Source organism: Macadamia integrifolia, chromosome 9 (genome assembly GCF_013358625.1).
Source record: "Macadamia integrifolia cultivar HAES 741 chromosome 9, SCU_Mint_v3, whole genome shotgun sequence".
In the NCBI taxonomy this organism is placed as follows: domain Eukaryota; kingdom Viridiplantae; phylum Streptophyta; class Magnoliopsida; order Proteales; family Proteaceae; genus Macadamia; species Macadamia integrifolia.
In genome coordinates, this window is record NC_056565.1 from 30,332,969 (window position 1) to 30,349,884 (window position 16,916).

Sequence of the window (16,916 nt, forward strand, 5' to 3'; positions counted from 1 at the left end):
GGCGACTTGGTGAGGCCCGCAGCAATAAGGTTTGCAACAAATTATATTGCACTTGATAATCTTAAAAAACGGAAGGAAGGGCTAGTTAAGGCCCTCTTTGGTATCATTTTTCTTTTTTATTTTTACTTATTTAACAAAAACCATTAATGAAAACCATTTTTTATCAAGACATAAAAATGGTTTGGTAACTACTTGGCAAAAATGGTTTTTTGTGAGAAATAGTTTGGTACCTCTATGTGCAAAATGATTTTTTGAAGAAATGGGTGAAGGGATCTTTTTTATAACTGTCTTTCTCCACTTTGGACTGAGGAAGAGGAGGCAAGGGGCTTGGATTTCTAATTACAAAACAAATGACTACTTTACCCCTCCATATTGAGACTTTAAGCACGTGCTCATTAAAGTTCAGCGCAAAAATAACCGAAAATCAATTTTGACCAAAACACATAAATAACTCTTGATCTCTTTTTGATTTTTGTATTTTATCAATTTTTTAAAAATAGAAACAAGCTCCATAAATGATACCAAATGCAACCAAAAATATTTTTGTGAACAAAAATCAAAAAGAAAAATGATACCAAAGATGGCCTAAGTCATTCACCTCTAATGAGTGGTTCAGTAGTAGATATGCAACCACCGAAATTGGAAAAGTTGTTCAAGACCTAATCACCTCAACAAAGTTTTGGGAAAGGGTATACCGACTTACTAAGATTATGCAACCACTATTTGTGATACTTAAAGTAGTTGATGGTGATAAGGCATAGACGATAGGAAATATAGTGCATTGTATGGAAGTTGTCAAACAGAAGATAGAAGAGGAGAACCCACATTGCTGCCTTTTTTGTATTTGGTGGTTTGACCAGTCAAACACCAAGTTGGGTGCTGTACAAACCTTTCAGAATGTCCCCCTATTGTTCTATTTTCTTAATAGACAAGTTAGCAGTTAGTTGCCTAAGCTAGCTAGTTTTTATTCTTTTGCTAGTTTCCTTTTTTATTTGCCTTCTATTTTGTAACCTGAACTTACTCCTATATAAGAGGAGCTGCTGTAATCAATTGGACAAGTCAATGAACATTTATCAAAAATGGCTTATGTTGTGGCATGCAGTTGGGTGAGATGCCCAAAACCTATCCTTCTTCCCCATTCTCAACCCCTCCATCGATTATGTTTCCCCTTTCTTATTTTCTGTTTTACATTAGTTATTAAGTGTAACTTGAAACTTGAAATCAGCTTTAAAGATCAGCAAGATCACTCAGACCTACAAGCATAGTCAGTACTCTGACCCTAATTGATTTTCTAAAGGACTCCCAATCTAGAAATCTGATTCCAAAACCCTTTGGAGGGTCTGTTGAAGGCATCAAGAGGGCCACTCGACCAGCACTGCAGCCCTTTGGGAGGACTCCCCTTGTAGACACAGGCAATTGATTTTCTCAAGGACTACCAATCTAGGAATCTGATTCCAAAACCCTTTGGAGGGTCTGTTGAAGGCATCAAGAGGGCCACTCGACCAGCACTGCAGCCCTTTGGGAGGACTCCCCTTGTAGACACAGGTTTTCTCCTTCAATCCTGTGAAACCCTTATCTTTCTGCTCTGCAAAGCGAATGGTTTCCCAACTACTTGGAGGATTTTAACCAAACTAGGTGGATACTTTGGGCACATTATAAGCCATATCCACACCAAATTTCAGGTCCATCTGAGATACGGTTTGTGAGTTCTAAATTCACTCCTATTTCAGCCCAGATTTTCAGATCTTGTCTGGGATTGGTTCCTTTTTGATCTAGTCTTACATCAATAGTAACTCGTGAATAGTGTTTTCTGTTCACTCTCTTCTTCCTCAGTCTTTAATCAACAGTAACATTTGTCTTCAATCATGGATTTGCACTACAAATGCTGAGGAGCAAGTGTGGTGGGGACTTGTAGAGGCTGGGACTAACACGCTTCGTCACAAACTACATCATTCTAATGCGCTTTTACATGAAGAAGGCTGGACTTAGGTCCAAGTCTGTGTCAGAGGGTTGGTTAAAGCGGCAAAAGTCTACTTCTCATGAAGATGAGGCAGCCCAAGCGACCATTTCTAGTGACACGTTATGAGACGACTTGAAGAAGGCTGTTATGATCTCAAACTGGTCATCAACCTATTCAGAATGGTGGACTCACAGAAGAAGCCCAACCTACCACACTTGTGGGCAGATATTGATATAATAAGATGCAGGTTGTGGCAGTGTACAAACAGAGTAACACAAAGTTCCTTGACAATCAAGATCGATGGGAGAGGCAGCCCATGCATCCACTATCTAAGGCTAGTGAGCTTTTACTTAATTCACCTCAATTCAACTTCTCGTGTAGTGGATTATTCACTAGTTTGCATTTTTTTGAACATACTATCTCAATCCCAAGACCAATCATAGTTGTCACGGCGTCAAATCGATCCAAGGCGGTCAAGGGGTGGCTAATCGATTTGGCGATGAATCACCCATTATGGCGTTGCCATGGCGGTCAAATCGCCCATGTGTCATTTTTTATTTTTCCTATTTTCTAAAGTTATTTAATATGCTACTTTTTTATTTCCCCTATTCTCTAAAGTTATTTAGCATGCTACAAGCCTATAATATATACCCGATAACATATAAAACCAACATTAAGCAACATCAAATCATCAAAAATCAACATAGCCCTATCAAAATCACTCTGCATTTTACAAAAAATTGACCGCCTAGTGAATCAGGCATAACTTGGCGTCCATGGCGGTGCCATGGCGACACCTATCAGCCAATGGTAAATGCCATTGGTGAGTCACGTAAATCGTAGCACTGTTATGAACTTCTTTTTCCGCCAGGATGCCAAATCGCCGCCTTGGCGACGCCATGACAACTATGGTACAATACAAGCACATTTGGGATGAGACAAGATCTAATAGATGATGTTCAAGTAGTGGTGGAGAAGCTTCCGCTAAATGCAAGTGTTCGGTCCATTGCCAATCAAAAGGTGAGACTTGTATTTTGTTTGGCACTTGAGAATTTATGCAATTACAAATTTGGTATTGATGTTAACACTTGTACCAAATATTGAAATGGATACAGATGAAAGCCTCTAGGATGGCACAAGGAGTTTCGGCTAGGCATGGGCCATTTAGGGTCGGGATTATAGTTATCATGGCGACAAAGCAACCAAGGCAATGGAGGATAGTCAAAAATCAAGGTGACACCAAAAAGGCATGAAGGCATCGCCTAGGAAACCAACGTGCCAGTCCAGGCTAAACCGCGTTATCGCCTAGGAGACGCCTTGATAACTATGGTCGGGATAACACTATTGTTGGTTGGTCCAATAACATAGTTTTTCAATCATATTTAAGTATGCATCATTGTATACCACCACCTAACAATACTCTTTAATGCTCTTATGCAACTAAACGGTGGGTGCTATATGAAAGAGACTCACCCAATCTGACCAAGATAGCAGTTAAAGTGTTCTCCCAGACAAGGTCCGCCACCTGGTGCAAGCGCAACTGGAGTACATTCTCCCTTATACACTCCAAGAGACGGAACCAATTAGGTGACAAATGGCTGCAAGATTTGGTCAATGTGAATCACAATATGAGATTGAGAGTTAAGTACATATGCCTTGGCATGGACGACAATACAACCCCAACCGAGTTGACCGAAATTTTACAACTGGAAGAAGATAAGGAGTATCACCTTTATGAGTGGGACAGGGATCAAGGTGAGCATGTGTTGAATGAGGTTGGGGTTCGGCCCAACACCCAGATTACTTCATAGATGAGTGTTGTTGTTGAGTTTATGACGTTAGAGGGAAAAATTCACTCATAGACCCAACATCCATTTGAGCCCCAACCTAGTGGAGATGACAAAGAGGACTGGTTGCCTCGGATGGCACTCACACACCTTCCCCAATTCAGGGATGATGATGATGCCGACAATGGTGGTAATAATGATGATGATATATTAGCAACCTTAGGCAAAGAAGACCAGATGATGCAGCAGAGCCAGTCTAGAGCCCATCAGATTCACAGATGAGACTCGGTTGCATCATGCCACGTAGGATGAGGATCACATTGCATATACCAAGAAAGGCTACACTCAAGGTCCAAGTAGGCAGTTCAAACTTGAGGAGAAGGTATCGAGCAGGTATTTGGGATGGGCATGGATGTATCAAGCTTGTTTGGCACACTGGAAGCTATGAGTTTGGCTGAGAATAGAGGAACTGGGCATTGGCATGCACCATCATCCTTCACAGAAGTGAGCCCCAGTCCAACACATCAAGTTGATCGTGGCTTCAGCAGCGTCGGTTCAACTACTAGGTATGGTGGACATGGTGGTGGGCCATCCTTCAAGAGCATCGGTTTGGCGTTTGGAGGGCATAGTGGGGGATATGGTAGATCTTCTAGTTCATTCCCCAGCACAGAATATAGAGGTGGGTCAAGTGGTGAGTCATCTTTCATCGACAGCATCTTCTCATATCCGGGCCAACAATTTGTGTCAACTCCACCTAGTTTCAGTTTCAATGAGCCACTCCCTAGGTTGGGATACCCCGATATGTTGATGATGGGGCTTATAGGTGGGAAATAATGGACTATCAAAACAATTGTGCCCAAAACTTGTCATGGGATACATATATGGTGCATTTCAAGGAGCAGCTACCATTTATTCAACCACACACAGCTCGTGGAATGGACTCACCAAAAAACTCCACATGGAATTGAGTCGTGAAAAATACCAAGTTTCAGTCAAAACCTGGCATATCTAGGTTTTGTCCATGGTTGAAACCGGCTTCGAAACCAAGATTTAGAACCTTGATTAGGAATTGAGCACTGTTAAAAATGTATAAGTGATAATTATCTGATTGTCATTCTGAGGATTGATAGATTTGACCCTCCACCCTCCATGCCATCAAACAATTTTGCCAATAAGTAAGGAGGATTTATCAAAAGAATAAATAATCCTCTGCACCTAACAAGATTACTCTGTGTCAAATTATCATATTTACAAATGGAAGCGTGAATAAGGTGTCATTAAGTCGAACCAAAACCCTAAGTTGCTATTCCCACTATTTTTTTCTTCCACCAAAGGATATAAGGCTAGATTAAAAAGAAAGGAAGGTGAAGTTGGGACTTGTGACAACACATATATAAAAAAAAAAGAAAGATCCAAAAGAAAGAACCCACTGATTACAAACCAATTTCCACTATGAAATACAACTATGCTAACCTGAAAACGGTAGTTAACTTAAAATGTTGGTAATTCAAACAAGAAAACATGAGGATGATCTGTTCTGTGATAACCAGACAAATTTAACAACATCTAGACAAGAGGATGCGAAAGTAAACCAATAGAAAGGGCATGAAGATGATGCTCTTACCTCGCATAAAGTAATCTCTCCATGACATGGCTACTCTGGGTCGAAATCTTTTGGCCCAAAACCATGTAATTGCATTAGACAGAAAAGCTTGCATTCCAAAGTGGACAGTGTTCATCAACATTGGAGCAGGAAACTTTCCCAAATCATCTCCTAAAAGTGTTTTGTTATATCTACACAAAAAAAAGAAAGAAACTTTTAAGCCTGAAATGAAGAAGAAGGCATAAATGAACTGAAACTGAGTATTGGTAGAGCAGTGTTCAACAACTTACAGAGTCAAACAAGTACTGAAGCTGTACCATACGACTATGAAAAACAATGTCTTAAGAACAACAACTACAGAAATAGGGCTTTGAGTATCTGATACTGTTTTATGTGTTCCTTGTGAAGCAGAGCCATGCGGTTGGCTCCCAGAGCCATTTTCAACATCAAATGGAACATAGTTTCTCTCATTTCCATTCCCTTCGATATGGTAAGATGTATTATCCAAGGAATGACCTCCATTGATATGCATACTTCTCAGCTTAGACTTACTAAATTTTTGTCTTTCCCCACCTAAACATCCACCTTCTGACCCGTCTCCTTCAAGCAAAGGCAATTCAAAATCAGAATCTTCTATGCTTAGATCAGCATTGTCTGAAGAAAGAGCTGAATGAATGATCCCATTCTCATCACACCAACCTGAGAAAGAAGGCTCCCGGCGAAGACCCTGGTTTCCACCTTGAATATCACTATCCCCCACAAATGCACACTTTTCTGTTTCTAAATTGTTTTCTACCATCTCCTTTTGCATTCTAAGTTGAAGCCATCTACGAGCACACCCGCAACAACTACCCTAAGGCCTTCCAATTTTCATCCAGTCTATACACCATATTAAAACCAAGACAGATGAAAGAATACAGCAAGAACACCTTCCTCAAAACTATTGAAATTAATTATAAATTCCCCCAAATATTATCGGTTGGCTGCTTCGAGAAAACAAAGCAACAGAAAAAAAGTGCACCAAGAACTCCTGAATTGATCTCAATACTCGGTAAACCACACCAATTCAACCGGAACCACCAGATGTCAGAATTGACATATCTTGAATCTCAATCTGATTAAAGAAAAAAACCAAAAAATGCCCAACATTTAGTGGCAAATCCTCAAATCCACTGTAATAGCAGAAGGAACAGCTAGCTTTGCAATCTTCTCTCATTTATACAACCAAAAAAAAAAAACCCTTTGAAAAAATTCTTAATTGTTCCAAAGCCTCCAGGAAAGCAGCTATCACTGATAGATCGTAATGCGTAACACAGCAATTGATCCACATACAATGCGCCCACCTCTCAAAGAATCGACGTTACATGATTTAAGGAATCAGCCAATGAATTCATTACCGGGAAGGAGAGAAGCCACAAAATCATACAGAAATGTTTCTTTGTTGTGCTTCCAAAATGCACGAAGAAAACATTGACTGACCAGAAAAAATCACAGAGATTGTTACCACGGAGATCTCGTTCAAGATCTTCGGAATGTCGAAGTGCAGAAGAGTGCGATGATCCGATCTGGTTCTGGGAACAATCTTAAAGAGACGTTGGTCTGTCGCTGTTGGCTTTGTAGCAGTGAAAAATTGGGAGCTTGGGACAAGGCGAACAATTCGGAGTTTTCACTCTTATTTATCGAATGTTTTACTTGAAATTTTTGTTTTAGCCATGATGCCCCTTCAAACGCATTAAATATCGAAACTATCCCTTCCTTCAACTTCTATCTTCGAATCCGTCCGCACGGATTACCAGACGGTCCTCAATTTTTAGTTGTTACAGTATCATTTAGTCCAGGCTAATGGGGTCATAAACAGACGGTCCCAGATGATCATCCGTATAGGTCGGTTCAGATCATAGTTAGTAAATTCGGATTTGGAAATTATTCGGCCGAAGAATTATTCGGAATAATTTGATTGATTAATTTAAGAGTTCGATCAAAAAAGCGGTCAAAAAAGCGGACAAATTAAAAATCGAATTCGGATTCGGATTCGGATTCGGGAATTATTCGAGTACAAAAATAAAAGTCAAGCAAAAAATTCGGGTGTTATTTTTATAATTTATTGTATCTATTTTATTTATTAAGTAATTAACTTGATATGTACACCTAAAAAGAGAAAATTATTGTAGTTCAAATATACAATACAGTAAAAAAACTAGAAAAAAATTGTCATTGAGTGATGAAAGCAATGGTTACAGTAATTCCATTTCTAATGCATGTTTTAATGCTTCTACCAATTATCCTGTAGGAACATAAAAGTTCAAAATCACTTCATTCAATCCATGAGTCCATGACTCACATAATTCCATCATTCATGCTTAAAAGGAAAAACTATTCTAAATAAAGCAAAACATCCACAAAAGCATAACAATAGTTATTACATCACCATAACTTAAGTACTCAACTAAATCATTATATACTATATGGGGGTTGAGTCTCGCTCTCAATAAAACTAGCACTTGCACAAAATAGCAAGTCTTCAGCAATGCTATCATCCACATCATCTAACAATCTCTCTAACTCTTTATCAACGTCCTCAATGCGCTGATCAAAATCATTGATACTAATATTGTCAAGATTAATGGGTAACATGTTTTTTTGTTCAAGTTCACCCTTTTTTTCCATCATCAACGAATTCATTCTCATATAGACTAAATCATTTAACATCGCTGCTGACAATCTATTCCTCTTTTTGGTTTGTACTGCATCCCAGACACTCCAATTTCTCTCACAAGCCGAAGAACTATATGGTTGGCTCAATATTCGAATGGCATACTTCTGTAAGATAGGAATAGCATCACCTTGTATATGCCACCAAACCCCTGTCATTGGCAAAATATATATATATATATATAAACAATTTTAAAAGACAAGTAATTTTTACATAAGAAACAATAAACTAAAATTTTTAAAAAGAAAGTAATTATTACACTTACGAGGATGATTAGTTTCCATCATCATCTTGGCACTGGGAGTAAAAAGAGTGCTAGACTTTATGTGGTATACTACCAGCTGTCCATAATATTCTCTCCTCTCATCTTGTGGAACCACTATCTCACCAATGAAATCTGTTGCATCTTTCATTTGAGGAATCTTTTTGAATCTTTCACTAAAAAAATAAGTGGGGTTGAAAACAGCAGCTGTATAGTGAATGATACCCAAAATATTTTCATCTCTTCTCTTATCAAAGATTTTCAAAATTTGGTCATACCGGTGGTCTTCCTCATAAAGCTTCTCCAATACCTCTCTTGCTCTTTCTATTGCTTCATACAAATACCCTAATGTAGCCCCATCACCATCAACCAAACGGAGAACTCAAATGATTGGTTCCATAAATCTCAAAATCTATTTTGAATCATTCCAAAACGACTCCCTTTGAATAGTGTCCACTACTCGATCTACTTCTAAAGATCTCGAATTTCTTAGACTCCTCCACTCAGCTGATGCAATTAGGAGTCTAAGCTTCTCTTCCACTTCAATAATTGACTGAAGCATTCAAAAGTTTGAAGCAAATCTAGTTTTGCAAGGATATTTTAGATCCTTGTTTGTGAAACTCCTCATCAACTGTAAGACAATTATTGACTTGTACAAGTAGTCAATAATTCTTTTCGCCTCATCAAAAATTTCTTAAACCCAAAAAACCTTTTCATAGATATCCTTCAACATTAGATTGATACCATGGGCTACACATCGAGTCTTAAACAACCAACGATACTTTCCAGTAAGCATATCAAGTGCACTTGAATAATTGGATGCATTGTCTGAAATTAGCTGAACCACTAAATTTGGGCCAATACTTTGAATCTCCTTGTCAAGAATATCAAATATATAAGAAGCAGTCAATTTAGCATGAGAACACTCCTCTGACTTCAAAAAGAGAGCACCACTCGGGGAATAAGCAATCACATTAAGAAAAGACCGCTTCTTCAAGTCAGTCCATGAATCAGACATGAATGTACAACCAGTTTGCTTCCAAGAAAATTTTACTTCTTCAGCATATTTTTCAAGGTCCTTTCTTGCTTCAGGAATTATTCTTCCACGAAGGGTTCCATAACTTGAAATAGGAACACTAGGACCATAACGGGCTATGCACTTCACAAAATTGATGAAAGCATCCGATTGAACAACATTGAAAGAAATGCTATTTTTAATAAAAAGGTCACGAAGAGATTTCTCCCAAGTTGATTTGTCCATCTTAGGGATCATTTCCTCCATTGTGGACTGCCTTTGACTAGTTATAGTTAAAGGAGTCAAAGGAGAAGAACCAACTATACTCTCACCACTGGTACAACTCTTCCGCTTTTTGCTACTTGATTCAGAATTAATAGCAAGAAGAACTTCTGCTTGGACATCATCTGATACTTTCTCACAAGAGGCAACATCATGACCACTAACCTTAGCTAAATGATACTTGAGTCGAGTGACCCCTCCATAAACTTGTTTTTCACAAAATTTGCATTTAAAATGTGAACTATCAAGTTGCTCAGCATGTTGCCAAAACTTTTCTTTTTGTCTTTCCATTTTTCCTATTTGTTAGAAGTTGAAAAAAAAAAAAAAAAAACAACATAAATCATTTCATATAAACAAACAAATACATCTAATATTAATAATTACATTACATAAGCAAATAGCCTCTGGATAATTAAATAATCAAGTTTTCAAGTCCCACTAACATGCATAGCCTTTTACAATGCATGACCAAAGGTACAATACAATCAACAGAGAAAAATAAGCATCAAACAGCCCTTCAATCAAAATTGCATTCTTTTCTTTAATTTTTCCAACCTAAAGCTGTCAAAATAGTAGACCTAGCCCCTATGCCACATTCAATCTACCCCTATTTTTTGTATAATGGCATGGAGATATTACTAGATTCACCTAGTTTGTACTGGCAAAGGGAAAGCACAAGAATGTAAATAGAGAGAAGTGCAACAGGTGCAAACAACAGTAAATTAATCTCACATATCAACTTGTCATCTATGAATGCAGATGGTTCATGAAACACCATGGTTTGACATGCATGCAAGACAACTATGGATTTTCCATAATACACATATAGGATGATAATGTCTCCTCTCAACATTTAAGCAGCTCAATATATCTAACACTACACATTAATTTTCAAGTTTATTTCTGCTAAACCACATCATATCAAACCCCAAGACTGTACAGTGAATACAAAAACAACAAAAGAAAAGCTGGGATAACTATACAAACAGGCTTTGTTAGTTACAACATATATCCTGTATACTACCATCTTTTCAATAGAAGAAACCAAAAAATCATTAGATCTTTAACACGGTAAGAAATTATAGATCTTTAAAATTGAAGAACACATATCTGCAAGGTTGCAACCAACAGAGAAGAGTGATGGCAAGATATCCAGCCGGCAGAAGCAGAGCCAACCCCAACAACCAACTAACAGAATAATAAAGATTGGGAAATTGATAAGAAAGATCACAGCCTTGATTCTGAATCCCTTATGGTCCGGAAGCAAACCCGAGTGAAGAAAGCTTGAGAAATTGAAGTACTTTAGAAATCCATCAACTTCTACTCAAAGCTTGCATATTCTAGTGTGATTACATCATTTAATGATAACAACACAAAACTAGAAGATCAGTATGTTAAAACCCTAAATTTTCCAACTAATTTCAGAAAAATAAAAAAATATCAGAACTTCAAAAATTCGAGAGCATCAAGAAATGTTGGATCTTAAACGCATTCAGATATCGAAATAAGGAAAAACCCTAACAGAGAAATTAGCAAACCCAAAGCAAACTAGAAAAAAAAGACTGATTACAGAGACTTTAGAAGAAGCAAGAGAGTGAAAGAGAGTGAAATGGCTTCATATGTACCATTTTTTTGGTGAAATTCTATTGAAGAGCTAGCAGAGTAAAATCCAACACCGAAAATCAAACACCTCCGCCTGACGCAGCACTAACCAGTCCTCTCGAAGGAAAAATGTTCGGAATTTTTCAAACAATGCGGAGTCGCAGAGTGAAAACTGCACCATTTTTATGCAAAGTACTGAGAATCCGAGATTTTACTTTCAGAGAAGTGATTGTAAGAGAGATTGAGAAGAGTCAGATTAGTCAGAGGAGTGAAGATTTGTCGGCAGTTCGGCACCTCTCGGCCGCCGCACCCCTGAGTCCCTGTCTCCTTGACCTCACGAGTCACGAGTCACGAGTCATGAACTCACCTACCCTCACGAACTCACGATGAAGTTTTAAGCGACAAAGATATGGGGGAGAACCGGAGAAGCAGAAGGAAGAAGTGGGTTTTGGGAGAAGTAGAACGAAGAAGACGAGCATAATAAACCCTCGGTTTTGGCTTTGGGGCTTTGTTATTCGATTTTTTTTTTTAATAAAGTGTGTTTGAACCGAATAATTCGGTTTAAAACGGTTCAATTTGATATATTCACGTTTTTAAATCCAATTAGAAAAAATCGTGATTTTTACCGAATTTTATTTATAATTCGGATTCGGTCAGAATTTTTCGTTTAATTCGGAAAAATTCTGTTCGCACGAATTTTTCGGGAATAATTCGACGAATTTAATAACTATGGTTCATATTGGATGCCCATCAGGGCTACAAGCAAGCATCATGACAGCATGACCGCCTAAATATTAATCAGTCTAGAGACTCTAGACCCGACACCGGACCATTTACTAATCAGTCGGTCCAGTTTAAGCTTTAATCGATCGGGCCTAACAATGAGTGCCAGCTTTTGACATCTTAAATAAAGCGACAGTACCCTTCACCAAGCCCATCAATTTCTGAAGTCCTAGGGATATAAGAGGATTTGGCTCCTCTACGGTGCGACAAGGGTGGCAGCGCACACTTGACGGCTTGAAGCACCTAGGCATGGACCCCAACACATGGGCACATGCCTTGACATGCTCTAGGTCATTCGATGCATGGTACCACCTCTACCCCACCGTAGAGGAGCCCCATCAAATCTATGATGCATTTGGCGTCCATTTTAGGCTAGGTTGAGCTAGGTTTGTGCAGCTCATAAAATGGTTCTATGGAACTCATTGTTTTAATGCACAGTATGGGAACGAGTATCGACCATCCTCAAAATCGATAGAAATGGATTGGTTTCAGATTGCTCGTATCAGATAGAAATACCACTAATTTTCCTAAGAAAATTATTTTTTGACCCTTTTACCCGTGGTCTATACTATTCAACCAATACAGTATCGACTAGGTATCGAGATTGGAGACTTGCCAAATCGATATGGCTAATCCAATACCAATATTTAGAACCATGATAGAGCCTATAAATGGAAAATGTGTTTTTATATTCTGAGGATTAATCAAATGGGTCCCAACTTAATAATCACCTTAATTGATAATTAATACAATGAGGTAATTAGTTATTTCTTGTACGAAAACTTTTTCCATAAAAAATTGTCAATGATACTTTATCTAAGCCTCTTGAGGGTTGACCAGTTGTTTCCACACTACCTTTGCTTATGTAGAAAGAAATGTTAGATCATGGGAAGAACCCAATGACCAAAACCAAATGTGGAATTAAATATTTTAGCCTACCTCCTCTTGGACCGTAGTAATATGCCATCGCTGGATATTGGTGAGATTCTCTTTAGTTTTTCTCCTATTCTTTGATAGAATTGGTGTGGGAAAATGTCTCACACTCTTAGTTAATCTCTTTCTTATTTCATCTCTCAAGTCTTGTCTTCTCAATGGGATGAGACAAGATTTTATTGAACAAAAAGAGGGACTAGAGTCCTTATTTATACTAACTACACTATCCCCACCCAATATGGTAGATAGCCAATTTACATACAATTACATCACATTAGCTAACATTTATTTAATTAAATATGCTAATTATGACTTATGTGGCAACGTAAAGCCACATCAACCAACATTCTCCCACTTGGCCTAGATTGCCATATGCCAAACAAATAATTAAGTTCCAAACTTTATGTATGGCCATACTGAACTCAATCTGATGGAGAACCTTGCATTCAAGATGAAAGTTTTAACTCAACAAATCATGGCGGTCCAAGTTTCCAATACTTAACTTTTCCCTTGCATGTATCACGATAGGTCATCCTTCTCAACTTGAACCATTATGTGATGAAGTTTAAACTTTATAGAATTAATCCCATGATTAATTCTGAATTGACTCAGTGGTCTACTTTAGTCCAAACTTTATTGGCTAATGAGTATAGGCATATGTTATTTAGAATAAATGTGCACTACTATAATTGAACAGTAGGAAAATCAAACTGACAGCAACTTTATTGATACTTTAGTCGGAATCAAACTTTATATTGTAATATCTGAAAATTACAATTAAATACACAATGATTTGCTTAAGCCCATGCGTGAGGGTAGCGACCGGAAAAATGATGAGATGTCGCTTTCCCGTCCTTTGTGGGGAGAAAAGGACTCACATGGATTCCGTGCTCTCTCCTCTCTTTTTCTTTCATGAGGGAGGGGTGTGTCGTGTGTGCTTACCCTGCAGACCTCGCACCGTCGTATTGCTGCTCGAAGATACGTGGAGGCCTATTTCACAAGAGTGTAAAGTTCGTCTTTCGAGACAAAGATTTGATGATGGTCCAATGTGGGGATCGGGATCATGCAAAAGTGTTTGGAGTCGCCACCTAGAATTATGGGCCTAGGACCTGGGGGTGGGCCCAATTCCTGAGAAAAGGGCCCGAAAGTTGGTCTGGTCCAGAGATTTAGGGCAAGTGTCAGGTTGTAGAATTGGAAAGGTGTTAGGCACCCAATCTACCCTGTTTTAACCGGTCTTCCTACTAGAGGCTTAAGAATGAATATTTTTCATAATTATTCCTATTCCACATGCATGGCTAAGTTATCACACATATACACATTAGCTGAATTTAAATAACTATGTACGTTAAAAAAAGTTCTAAATAAAGTCTACATTGTGCTAATTCTGTTGAGAAATTATACCTGAGCTTGACCCCTGTTTCGGGTCAAGAGGGGCAGACCCCCTTGGTTGATGCTGAGATGAACTTTCTTGTAGATTCTCTCGGCTCTGGGGCAGATGGTCTTGACCTCCAACTTCCTTCCTCGAGAGATGTTGACTGATGATAATATTCGGACAGAGTTCCAGCTAGGAATGGTTACTTTTGGATTTGGGTTAGGATAGAGCTTCGGCTTGGGAAGGCTGTTTTCAAATTTGAATTCGGACAGAGCTTCAGCTAGGGAAGGCTATTTTCGGGCTTAGGCTGAGGTGGCACTCGGACAGAGCTTCCGTTAGGGATAGGCTATAGGAGGGCTAGGCTGAGGTGGCACTGGGACAAAGCTTCGCTGGAGATAGGCTAAGGGAGGGCTAGGAGAAAACTTTTCCTAAAATCTCGCTCAAAGAAACCAAAGGATTGAAGAATCCTGAAGGCCCGAAGAACACTTCGGATCTTATGAAGATCTCTCCGAAGACTTGGAAAACCTCAAGGGGGAAAGGGGAGGAAAGAGGGTAGAGCTTCTCCACTATAGGTTGCTCACTAAAAGACTTGGAATATAGTGGTCTTGTTGTGTGTCTAAAATAAAAGGGAGAGGGGGTATTTATAGAATTTTTGGACCAATAGGGAGGAGAGAAAAAAGTCCTTAACCAATGGTAGTAAAAAGTAATTTTTCTAAACCAATGGGGTGAAAGTAAGAAATTTTGGACCAATGGGGTGGAGGGTAATTTTCCATAGCCAATGGGGTGAAAGGTAATTTTTTTGGATCAATAAGGTAAAAAGATTCCTTTTTGGACCAATAGGAGGTCACAGTGTAGGGTACGCTAGTAGGGCAGTGTAGGATACATAGGCGGGTGAAGAAGAAATTCTTTCTTTGATTCGATCATCGAAAGGGGGATTTCGATCACCGACGGGAGTGTCGGAGGTTTCAGCAGGGGTGCAAGAGCTCCGACAAAGGTGCTGGAGCTCTAGTAGGGGTGCTGGAGCTCTAGTAGGGGCGCTGGAGCTCCAGCAGTGGTGTTGGGGCTTCGGTAGGGGTGCTGGGACTCCGATATAGGTGTTGGAGCTCCGACATGGGTGCTGGGGCTCCGACATAGGTGGTGGGGCTCCGATATAGGTGCTGAAACTTAGCCGGGTATGCGCGGGGCTTGGTCGGGCATACGCAGGGATTGGTTGGGTACACGTGAGGCTTGGTCAAGTGCACGCGGGGCTTGGTCGGGTACACATGGGGATTGGCTGGGTGCACGCGATGCTTGGCCGTATACACTAGCGGCTTGGTTGGGTGCACGTGGGGCTTGGCCATGTGCATATGGAGCTTGCATGGGCAGGGTTTGGGCACTCAAGGCAAGGCATGGGATTCACATGGGCGGGGTTTGGGCACTCAAGGCAAGGCATGGGTGCTCGCTTGGTGGGGTTTGAGCACTTAAAGTGTGATTTTCCAAGAATGATTACGGTAGATCCGATGGTCCGATTTTGATGTACCTTATATCATTGGTATGCTCCTGGGAATAGTTACATCAGTCAATTATCATCTCTATCAATCGAAAGTGAAAGGTCACGTCCAAGATCCGTAAGACATCATAGCCGGGGGAGGGTGACAAAATTGGTGTCTACACCTTATTCCTTACATGATCTACAAAAACCTTAGGTGCAAGCCCTTTGGTAAATGGGTCAGCAATGTTACCATTGGTATCTATATGTTTGATCAAAACCTTGTGATCCCGAACATCTTCCTTTATGACAAAATACTTGATCTCAATGTGTGTGCATCGACTAACTAAACAAGTATTGTTAGAAAATCTAACTGTTGCTAAGTTATCACAGTAAACACAAATTGGCTTCTCAATGGATGGCATTGTCTTAATGTCTATGATAAATTACCTTAACCATGATGCTTGAGAGATAGCCTCATAGCATGCTACCACTTCAGCTTCCATAGTAGATGAAGCAGTCTTTGGTTGCTTTATGCTTCTCCAGGATGCTGCTCCTCTAGCCAGTAAAAACATGTATGCTGATGTAGATCTCCTTGTATCTTCACATCCAGTATAATCTGAATCTGTGTATCCAGTCAACTACAATTCATTTACACGCCTGTAGGTTAGCATGTGATCTCTGGTGCCCTTTAGGTGCCTGAATACTTTCTTTGCTACTGTCCAATGTGACATACCTGGATTCTTTTGGAATCTTCCTAAGACTCCCATTGCAAAGGCAATGTTAGGCCTTATACAGACCTGAGCATACATAAACCGACCTGCAGATGCATAAGGGATTTTCTCCATTTCTTTTAACTCCATATCATTCATTGGGCATTGTTCAAGATTAAGTTTGTCACCTTTTATAATTGGTGCCAAACTTGGTCTGGAATCTCTCAATCTGAAACAATCAAGAATTTTATTGATATATCCTTTTTGGGACAATCCTAGGGTTTTTATAGACCTATCCTGGTGAATTTCTATGCCCAAAACATAGAAGGCTTTACCCATGTCCTTCATATCGAAATTTCTAGTCAAGAATTCCTTGGTGCCATATAACAATGCAAGATCATTGCTTGCCAAAAGAATATCATC

At 39.3% G+C, this 16,916-nt stretch overlaps 3 protein-coding genes across 4 annotated transcripts in view; all 3 read right to left on the reverse strand.

Annotated features, from left to right (window-relative positions):
* The window catches only part of LOC122089063 (probable sugar phosphate/phosphate translocator At1g06470), a 93,166-nt gene extending 86,114 nt beyond the window's left edge, over positions 1-7,052 (reverse strand). Inside the window, exons 1-3 of one of the 2 annotated variants that reach the window (XM_042658497.1) lie at positions 6,050-7,052; positions 5,641-5,950; positions 5,372-5,541 (exon numbers count right to left, since the gene is read on the reverse strand). In XM_042658497.1, coding sequence (XP_042514431.1) covers positions 5,372-5,541; positions 5,641-5,950; positions 6,050-6,161 — 592 coding nt within the window. In that variant the 5' untranslated portion in view covers positions 6,162-7,052. Of the gene's footprint in view, positions 1-5,371; positions 5,542-5,640 lie in introns of both variants that reach the window. The other variant, XM_042658496.1, reaches the window with a different exon arrangement.
* Positions 7,053-8,737: 1,685 nt separating this feature from the next.
* LOC122089692 lies at positions 8,738-9,913 on the reverse strand. Its single transcript, XM_042659392.1, has 2 exons — positions 9,035-9,913; positions 8,738-8,878 (listed from the first exon to the last, which is right to left on the reverse strand). The coding sequence occupies exons 1-2, from the start codon at positions 9,911-9,913 to the stop codon at positions 8,738-8,740; spliced, it is 1,020 nt and encodes a 339-aa protein (XP_042515326.1).
* Positions 9,914-15,959: 6,046 nt separating this feature from the next.
* On the reverse strand, positions 15,960-16,628 carry LOC122089693 (secreted RxLR effector protein 161-like). Its single transcript, XM_042659393.1, has 3 exons — positions 16,517-16,628; positions 16,231-16,405; positions 15,960-16,122 (listed from the first exon to the last, which is right to left on the reverse strand). Exons 1-3 carry the CDS (start codon positions 16,626-16,628, stop codon positions 15,960-15,962), a joined length of 450 nt encoding a protein of 149 aa, XP_042515327.1.
* Between the last annotated feature and the right edge of the window lie 288 nt (positions 16,629-16,916).

Bases quoted from the DNA above. Each gene is read 5' to 3' on its own strand.
- LOC122089692 (XM_042659392.1), bottom strand. From the start codon at position 9,913: ATGGAAAGACAAAAAGAAAAGTTTTGGCAACATGCTGAGCAACTTGAT. The intron at 8,879-9,034 runs GTTTTTTGGGTT...TGAATGCTTCAG, and splicing joins TGAAGGATATCTATGAAAAG to TCAATTATTGAAGTGGAAGA.
- LOC122089693 (XM_042659393.1), bottom strand. From the start codon at position 16,628: ATGGAGAAAATCCCTTATGCATCTGCAGGTCGGTTTATGTATGCTCAG. The intron at 16,406-16,516 runs GTATGTCACATT...CTGGATACACAG, and splicing joins AAGATTCCAAAAGAATCCAG to ATTCAGATTATACTGGATGT. The intron at 16,123-16,230 runs GTAATTTATCAT...TTGTTTAGTTAG, and splicing joins TCTCAAGCATCATGGTTAAG to TCGATGCACACACATTGAGA.